The 10,092-nt window shown below is 37.7% G+C and overlaps 2 protein-coding genes across 2 annotated transcripts in view; both read left to right on the top strand.

Annotated features, from left to right (window-relative positions):
• Positions 1-10,092, top strand: part of LOC109464494 — a 246,415-nt gene that overhangs the window by 167,782 nt on the left and 68,541 nt on the right. The window lies entirely within an intron of this gene.
• On the top strand, positions 1,852-3,019 carry LOC109464668 (cytochrome P450 2U1-like). Its single transcript, XM_019761706.1, has 2 exons — positions 1,852-1,950; positions 2,626-3,019. Exons 1-2 carry the CDS (start codon positions 1,875-1,877, stop codon positions 2,964-2,966), a joined length of 417 nt encoding a protein of 138 aa, XP_019617265.1. The 5' UTR covers positions 1,852-1,874; the 3' UTR covers positions 2,967-3,019.

The following is a 10,092-nucleotide window of genomic DNA, read 5'->3' as shown; positions in this document are numbered from 1 at the left end:
TGTGCGTGCGTGTGTGTACGTGTGTTTGTTTGTGTGTGTGTTTTGTTGTGTGTGTGTGTGTGTGTGTGTGTGTGTGTGTGTGTGTGTTTGTGTGTAGGGATATAGTAGTAAATAACTGTAGACCCATTTCATGAATTGTGATAATACTGGTAGGTGGATAGGGGTTGATGATAGATTTTTTCCCTCAGGGCTTGTTATGACACCGCAGCGGAACTTCCGGTTTAACATCTCGTGACACGTAAGGGTCACGGATTTCGAATAGTAAATAGCTCTTGTGTTCTAGAAGAAGTAATTGAGTTTGGGGCCCATAGCAGCTTCGTTCTGGAACTGCAGAGCATTTGTTGAAGTCCTTCGAGGGATGATAAGAATCGTTGGACGGATCGTTGTGACTTTTGATATGTAGGTAGCTTAAGTTATGATTCAATATAATCAAATGACAATTGTGCAAATGGGGATCTAATTTGCATTATAAATGAGGTAATATGTTAAATCTGATGGGTTTCAACATAGATAATACACTCGTGACTTATGTAATTGAGAACGATAAAAACAACCGATTCGGAAGATACTGGAATTGGAAATTAAGCCATAATTCGCATAATTGATATTTTTATGGTGGTAACTGCCGTAAGTTTTATACGTACTGCATTTGGAAGACAAATGTCAAATATGTTTTCACACAAATTATTCAAATCAGGACCTCATTTGCATTTTTTAGGAAATAGTACAGTGGCTTTGTTAAAATTGTGCTCCCTTGTTTGAAAAGCTAAAAATATTGACTATTTATAATTTAAATCGACTTCAAACTTGTTTGTTAAAATTTAAAGTATCTATTATGACTCTTTCATATTGAACTCAGACATCAATAGCTATAAGACAGAGGACCTGCTGCCTGGAATATTTTGAACAAAACATTAAACAAACATTATATCCAACTTCTGAATCATCAATGACATTTGATAAGACTTTATATATAAATTGCTGATTTAAAAAATCGTAATTAATGCTAATAAGATGGCGTAATCGGACAAAATTTTTAATAGCGGACCACATTATTAGATGAGGGTTATAGTACGTCGTATTATGTGATAATAAAACAAAAATTATTTTTATGATTTATTTCCGCTAGTTTACCGATCATCTTTAATTTTGGTAGCCATACGTCTGTCCCCTCAGTTCTAGGAATCCTAAAAAAACATTCTAGATAAAGTTAAATATATTTTGGCAGTCGTATTGCCGTTAAGAACTTTTTTCTTTGGCTATATCTGGGTGAATAACACGCATCCTTTCGTTTATTGAAGCCTTTGCAGCCGCACGCTGGGTTCCCGAGACTAAACAGAGAATAAAGTTTAGTCCTACAGTCTTAAAGAACCTCGGTATGAAGGCTGGTCCTGTCAGCATTGAGGAGAAACTCCGAGGGGAGGCGATATGTCTCCGCAACAGGGTAATATTAGATCAAATTACTATAAACAAACGCAAGCAAACACACATTGCATCTCCCCATAAAAAAGTATGGGAGAGGAGTCTGTCATCTCTGATTACTCAATTTTGATATTTACAAGGAACTGTCAGACTTTAGAAGTAACATCCGCAACTTTTCGTCACTGACTTTAACTTTAATTCATAAACTTTGATATTGCTTGCAACTCTTCTGGTGGCTTAAACTGGTGTTTCTGGTAGAAACTTAATATATTTGAAAAAATGCGCAAAAATTCTTTATTACATGTTCTTAACTTCAGTTAGCAGGATATGAGGAAACGCCATTTGATGCTTTAAACGACATAAGCGTCGCTGTCGCGAACGTTTTCCGCGGCAAGGCGTTCGGGAAGTGCTATGACTACGGGGATGAAACGTTCCGAGATCTCGTTGATGCCATGCATAAGGTCGTTGACGGACTTGGGTCTGGACAGATCATCAGCGTTTTCCCTTTCTTACGGTTTGTTCCTGGAAGTAAGTAACATTGATTTACTTAAAGTTGTACACCTCGTTGCTTTCTCTTTTCCTTGCCGTGAAATTTTCAGCGAGCAAAGAAAAGAATCCACTGTCGACATTGATCTTTTCCAACTTTCTTTGTCACAAGATCGACAGATGTTATACTGTATACTACTATTCCAAAATGCTGTCAATGCCAATTATGCGAAGACATTACATAAACACACAAAAAAAAAGATCTGTATGGATGTTGTACAACATAATAGAGAAGCTGTAGATGGCTGCCTATGACATCTAGTGGATTGGTAGGGGCAGCAAAGATCAAGTTTTATAATGGGCCTTCTATGGCGGATATGTATGATATTACAGCGAAGCTTTGATGTTTGAGGGAAGATTTCTGGAACTGTAAAGTTAATGATTTATTTGTAGTTGGAGGTCGTTGGGTGTGGGAGTAAGTGGTGTAAGTTTGGGCCACCTAGCAGTTTGTTTTGAACTTAAGTTGTTTTTGATGCCCCCGCGGTAACCCGGGAATTCGCATTGTTTAGGTAGATATTTACTTTAGATTATAGAAATGCACGAATCGCCACCCATGACCAATTAGCATCAATAAAATGTTGTTGATTATAATTGTTGCAGGACAATAAGTTTCCAATAATATAAAGTTTTGAATCATTCACTAATATCTTTTCCTAGTAAACAGCGGCTTCAAGGAAGTGCTGAAACAGAGCACCAAGATTCAGGAAGTAGTGTGGGACGAGATCACGCGCCATCGCGAGAACCTGGATCGCGAGAACCTGGATCGCGAGAACCCGCGAGACTTCCTGGACTTCTGCCTGCTGGAGGTTGAGAAGCAGGAAAAGGTGGAGGGTCTGACGGAGGAGAACGCTGTGTACGTCGCCATGGAGCTCTTCATGGCGGGAATAGGCAAAACCACCAACACCCTGCTGTGGAGTCTGATGTATATGACTTTGAACCCCGACATCCAAAATAAGGTACTGTTCAGCATCAAATGTTACTTTTGTTACACTATGTAATAAAAATAAATAAATTTTACGGCTCTCAGTGGCCAATATGAGATGTTGTCACATCGGCGCACCAAATCCGTAAGGTGTTTTTGGCACCCTGACAGACAGATTAGCCTAAGAGGCTCGGTGGGCGTCACTCCACCGTATAGGTGGGGAAGTCGTGTAAAGTGCCTTTCCCAAAGGCACAACGTCGGGCCACGGTGAGTATCGAACCCGGGACCTCTCGGTTCCGAGTCCAACACTCTAACCGTTGCGCCACCGACGCCACTCACACTATGTAGAATCGTGTAAAGATCACCTAAAATCTGAGATACAGTCCTTTTGTTGCATGTTCCCGTTCTTTGCATTCCCTACTGGTGAAAATGGTGATTTTGATTAACGGTGAATCTTGGTTTAGCTAAACATAGAAATAAAATAGAAGCTCTTCAAAACAACTGCAAGTAAATTAACATTACATAGCTCGCAAGTTTGAGTCATCTGCAACTACACTTAGCATTAACATGATGTCTTAGATTTTCAAGGACAGCACGTAGTACTTGTGTGCCGTACAGCTTCAAACAAACAGAATTAAATTTAACCATACACTTTTGAATTACTGGTTTTTATTGCAGACCAGCTAACAAAAATTCTAGTAAAGATAAGAGTAAAGTGGATTTAAAATCACACGTAACCACTATGTGTATTACTAGATTTAAGAGCTATAAGTGGCATCAGAGATGTACGGCATGCTAGTTCATACCCACTAAACCATTAGACGGTACGATTTGTACAAGTTTTTTCTTAGTGAAACTGTAAGCCAGATGCAAGAATCATGCTTGTCCGATACATGTAGGTACGTCTTTCAACCAAAGTGAGCATAGTTCCTTATTCTTTTTAGGAAATGACAAGAAAACCCAATGCCATTAATTACATTGATTTAGTAGTCACTGTAGTCATTGCTCAATGTTTTAATTATAACTAACTATTAGTACAAATATTGAATTTTTACGACGTTTGGTGTGTGCTTCGTATCTTTGTCTATCGAATGTTATATTTTCATTATTAGAACGATGGTCCTGAAGAAAAACATAATGGCAAGAGTCATAAAAACAGCTTCTGAATATGTAAATCGGCAACGTGTTTGGTAGCCAGATGTTTACACTATTCAAATGCAGAGACCGTATCTTGAGATGAAAACTTCAAACCTAACACGTGCTGTGTGGGTGTGAATGTTTATAAATGAGACACAGGCGATTAACCTCTCCAATGTTTACGTGATGTGTCTCGACACTTGGTTACTAGTATATTCAACCCTAGTAAATATCTGATACGTTTCTACTAGGGTTGAATATACTAGTAACCAAGCTGTTTATTTTTTTTTTTAAACATCATGATAGTTGATGTTTAGGATGTTGTATTTAGGAATTGTTTATGTACTGTGTATTTGTTGTGTGTATTTTTATGTGTAACCAGGATTACCTGAAAAGCAGGCCAAAATGGCCTGAGCTAGAATTACTGGTTTAATAAATAAATTGAATTGAATTGAATGATTAAAAGAAAGATATTATAACACCATTTTAACGATTCCATTGAATTTATTTCTTAAAGTACACAATTTGACATTTTAAAGACAGGCACTAAGGTTGATTAAGTCTCATCTGCGATAATTCCTGCTTTGTAAAACCCAGAGAAATAAATAGAACTCAAGCCAAGACACATTAAGGTAACACTCTATTAAAATCAACAATTAAAAATCTTCGTCATTTCTGGACGTTTACGACTGACCTATTTTAGATAATTTTATTTGATTGTGCTAAGAATTCGTTTTATTTCTTTTGACTACCATGGTTACTCATGCAAAGTGTCTGTTTAAATAATTCAAATGTGTTCCCTATGTTCTAATTGTTTCTAATAGACAATATTTAGCCTTAATGTAAATCTAGGTATAAACCAGCGTCAATACCTCAACGGACATAGAATTATGATTAGGTAAATGTGGAAGAACTCTTTTTACACCATAAAAAGGCGGAAACTCCAGTGCTTTGGTCATGCCACACGAGCAGGGAACATCACCACCCACGTACTGCAAGGGGTGATCAACGGAAGGAGGAGCCGTGAAAGATCACGTCGGAGGTGGGGCGACGATGTCCGTGACTGGATGGGAATGCCACTGGCAGAGTGTTCTCACAGGGCCAGGGACAGGAGGGAGTGGAGGAGGCTGATACTGGCTTCCACCATAGTCCCCGACCCTCAGACATGAGGATGGGACTAGGTAAAGGTTGAAATGTTTGTTATTTAGCTTAGTTCATATCAGAGTATTTGCATGTCTTTGATTTTTTTGTATTCTTTTTAGTTTAATTAAGGTCTTGTGAAAGATCGCAAAAATAAATAATTTCCAAAATACAGACAAATTTTCTCTCCCCCACGACCTAAATGACTAACACTAAGAGCTAATAGAAGGGGTGACGCGCCTTGAAGGGCATGCGCACAAGTAGTAAACTTAAAATGAACAAAAGAACTTTAAAACCCTTCCTTTGGTGTGAATTTTGTTGAATTTTTGGCATTTTTTTGTGGATTGTACAGTGTAGGGTTTTAGTGAATGTTTGAGCAAAGAAATTGACGTTTTTCATACAGTTGCCTTGTTATTGGCTTTTCTGTTGCCATGCACCCTCCTGCTTAACGCCTTGTTATCGCCCTTGGATATCAGGTCAAAGTGCACGAATTCTTAGAAACAGAGCTGTAGCTTCTGTTTCGCCGTCAACTTTTCCCGAAACTTGTAGTAGGTGCATTTTTATAAATTGGCTAAAATATGAAGGTGGGTTTGTGTCACCAAAACTTTGTAAAGGTGAGATATGACACCCATGTTATGTCTGTTTTACCATGTTTTAATGCAGCAACCTTCAAGACTTGTCTCTCCAATAGCTACTTGATCTGAAATTTCCAAGTTAGTTGAGTGACAGTTTTATTCCGGAAATTACCAACACCCAGGAAGTATTTAAAATTTTGAGTTTTGTTTATGGGTTTATTTGTATATTTCACATTGTGTGTCTTGACTAAATAAGTACAATAAGTTACAACACTATTTAATAAAGTTCAACTACTATTCATGTTCTATTGGCAGAAAAATTTAATTCTGTGACAATACCTCCATCTATTTGTTAGGGCTTTCCTAACTTGTTGCATCCCAAACTTTAATTAATTCGAGTGTTGCTAATTTTTACCATGTAAACTTGAGTTGATTCTGGCATTAGAAGGATATTGTGCGCCTGCACATTTTATCGTAATAAATTAAAATAACGATAAAAGTAATAACAACAATAAAAAATAAAATCTATTGGCATGGCTTCTCTTTTTAACACAGAAAAACATTACTAAACTTGCTATCCTCCTTTTTTATTATTCAGCAGAACTTACATCTGGATGTTGCCTTTTTCATCCTGTAAACTTGATATGATTCTTCTATCATAAGGACATTCTTTGCCTTCACTGAATAAGTAATAATAAGTTATAAATCTTTGCATTTCCTGTTAGTAAAATATTCACATCTGTGACAGACCAGCATTTTTAAGACTTGTTCAAGTTGTTGCCTCCCAAACTTCAATCAATTGGAGTGTTGCCAATTTTTACCAAGTGAACCTGGTTTGATTCTGCCATCAGAAGGACACTCTGTGCATGTATATTGTATTTTTTTTGTATCGTAAGAAGTAACAATAACACTAAAAGTAATAAAAGTATTTAAATATGCATCTTCTTTTTTCACAGCTTCTATTTGTATGACAGCATGACCATTCCCAAACGTGCTATTTTCCACTAAAATTCAGGACAATTTACATCTGGATGTGGTCCTCATTTTCTTAAAGTAAACTTGACTAAATAAGTAATAATAATTAATAGAACTATGCATTTCTTTATGGCACAGCGTTCACTTCCGTGACAGACCACCGTTTCTTAACTGTTTCTGTTCTGCTCATTGACAATTTGTTGCCTCCCAAACTTCAATCAATTCGAGTGTTGCCAATTTTTACATATTGTGCAAATTTGTGCATGTACATTGTATTGTAACAAATGGTAACAATAACAACAAGAATTCCGAGACGTCATACCTCCATGAAATATGGGCTTGATATGTAAATGTACATCTCTTCTTTAATTATGCAAATTACCTCTGCATTAACATGATATATGCATCGTGATGTATGTTAACTTTTGATTAACTTACAGATGTCCCAAGTATGACATTCCCATCATTCACCATTAAGAAAACATAGAATTTTTGCATAAATTATGCAAATTAGGTCATAATTTGCATAATTTGTATTTAATCATGTACATCTCACTCTCAGTTACCTACACACCAAACATTATGAAAATATGTTGTTCCTATCTGGACTTATTGGCTTTTAAACATTTTGCCAGAAAGTGCCCTGCAGTTCCAGAACAAGCTGCTAGGGGGACCAAACTCACACCACTTATTTCTGACAGGAAAAGCAATCTGTCACCAAAACATCAAGACCATAGCATGTTTAGGACAAAAGATACAAAAACCGGAAGTTCTGCTGCAGTACCAAGGTCATCCACCAGGAGGCCCATATTTGACCTTGACGTTTGTCTTCCTAAGACTTACCAACATACCAAATATCATCATAATCCATAAAGGCGTTCTGAAGTTATGCTGATCACAAAGTTGCGGAAACACAGACAGACAGACAGACACACACACAGACAGACATACAGACAGACACACCAAAAACAATACCTCCATTTTTCATGGAGGTAATAAAAGTAATAAAAGTGTTTAAATATGCATATTCCATTTGCACAGCGTCTACTTTTATGGCAAAATGACCATTCCTAAACCTGTTATTTCCAGTAATATTCAGGAAAATTTACATCGGCATGTTTCCCCCATGTTCATCAACAAGTAAACTTGAAATGATTCTGCCATTAGAATGATATTGTGTGCTTTTACAAAATACGTAATACGATAAGTAATAAAACTATGCATGTTCTTATGCTCTGGCACAGCGATCACCTCTGTGACAGACCACCGTTTCGTAAAACTTGCTCTAGTTGTTGCCTCCCAAACTTTACTCAATTCGAGTTTTGTTATTTTCAAACTTGGTATGTTTCTGCCACGAAAAGGGCATTGTGTGCCTGTACATTGTATCGTTAAAAGTAATAATAACAATAAAAGTAATAAAGCCATTAAAAATGAATATTCAATTGGCACAAAGTCGACTTTTACAATTCCTACACTAGCTATCGTCCGCTAATTTTCAAGAGAACTTACGTTTAAATGTTTCCCTCTCTTTATCGACAAGTAAACATGATATCATATTTCCATCAGAAGGACAGTGTGTGCCCTGTCTAAAAAAGTAGACAATGCTAATGGAATAAATGTGACTACCATTACACAGTACTGCTTCATTCCATTCAATATTTCTACTGTGCTGTATTGGAGAAAATGTTGGTTTTCCATTGTTTCATTGTACAATACTGTTGTATTATATTATATTATATTATATTACATTCAGTATTTCTCCTGTGTAAATTTATCTTGTAGGAACGTTTAACCCTCAAACACCCGAATGGGGTCCATTTGGACCCCAGACGTATATTTTTGTGTGCTATTTGAATTTTTTTTTATAAAAAAAAATCCTCCCGTGACTTTGTCAGTAAACCTCTTCTACAAGTTCTCCAAGTTTTTTTGGAGATCGGCACAAATTTGTAAAAATAACAACGGAAGTCTGATGTAAGGCCGTCTGGGATCCAAACCGACCCCAGCCATGTATTTGCACTTTCCTACACACGAAATTTTTCGGATGTCATCAATATGTCTTCAAGGAAGCATTATTGCTTTAATATTATGCAGTTTGCCAAGTAACCACAACCTCAGGATTTAGGTCATCAGATTTTCAGAGCTTTGACAATTTGTCAATCATATCAGGTCAAAGGTCAACCCCATGTTCATGCCTGTAGGCCTCATCCTATTTTTGCATGAATTACGATAATAAGCTGAATTTTTTTTAATACTTAATCATGCCAAAATAAACGTCTTAATATGTTTCACTAATATATGTGCAAAGTTCACTGAAAGGATGCAAAAAGGAATATAAATTTGAAAGAAACCAAATGGGGTCCATTTGGACCTCGTTCGGGCATTAACGTCACAAAAAAGGTTCGGCTGTTTGGGGGTTTAAAGAAATGTTAGACTAAACCAGCAGTGTAATTCCCTGTCAACAGTTTTACTAGTTAGCTTGACTGCGGATGGCCGGAGAGTCGCTGTACTGTACGTAGTTGGGAGAGTTCCACCTGTTGCCTATAGGCATCCTAAAAAATCAATGAAAATTATCAGTAATGAGATGTTAAATGATTCAGTTCAGACACTGTTACAAGAGCAAAAAATGGTATGCCGCCTTATTTGAATGAGAACTGAAGCCGTGCCATGTTTAACATGGCCTGTAAAAATGGTTTAAAGAAATAGTGCGGATGCAATAAGTACCTGGAGCAGTCTGGCATATAAAGTTAATCAGCCAGTTGCAGTCACCGTCGTTCCACATGTTTTCCGAGTGGAATTCGGAGTAACTGACGCAATCTTCTCCATACAGATTGTTGTTGGGTTCTCCCGGACCCCAGGAGTTGTACAACCCAAGTGCAGAACCGTCCACCCACTCAAACCTTCCCTCTTCGCGCTGATCGTGCAGGCCGATCCAGAAAGCCCGACCATCTTGCACGGACTTGTACAGGGAGACCAGGAAGGCGTTGGTCTCAGCGTCTCGGGGCATGGCGAGGGTGCCGCCGTCTTCGCGACAGGCAGCGGCCGCATCGTTGAAGTTCTTGCGTGAATTGAAGGCCTTGTAGCAGATTCCACGCCACAGTGTGTAACCTTCAGAACAAGATGCTGGAAAACATTGTTTGTATCAGCAGTAGGCAAATCCTGATATACATGCAATATATGATTCGTTAATAATATATCTACCCCCGGGGTTGTACTCAATAACAAATATTCAATATGACACAGTAAGACGTTGTGTACTTAAGGCAACACACACACGTTCACGCGCGCACACACACACACACACACACACACACACACACACACACTACACACACACACACACACACTACACACACACACACATACATGATTTTATGG

The sequence above is a fragment of the Branchiostoma belcheri genome, unplaced genomic scaffold, assembly GCF_001625305.1.
Source record: "Branchiostoma belcheri isolate BF01 breed outbred unplaced genomic scaffold, Haploidv18h27 scaffold14, whole genome shotgun sequence".
NCBI lineage: Eukaryota > Metazoa > Chordata > Leptocardii > Amphioxiformes > Branchiostomatidae > Branchiostoma > Branchiostoma belcheri.
Note: the sequence above shows the minus strand (reverse complement) of the source record. Positions and strands in the feature narration are given on the sequence as shown.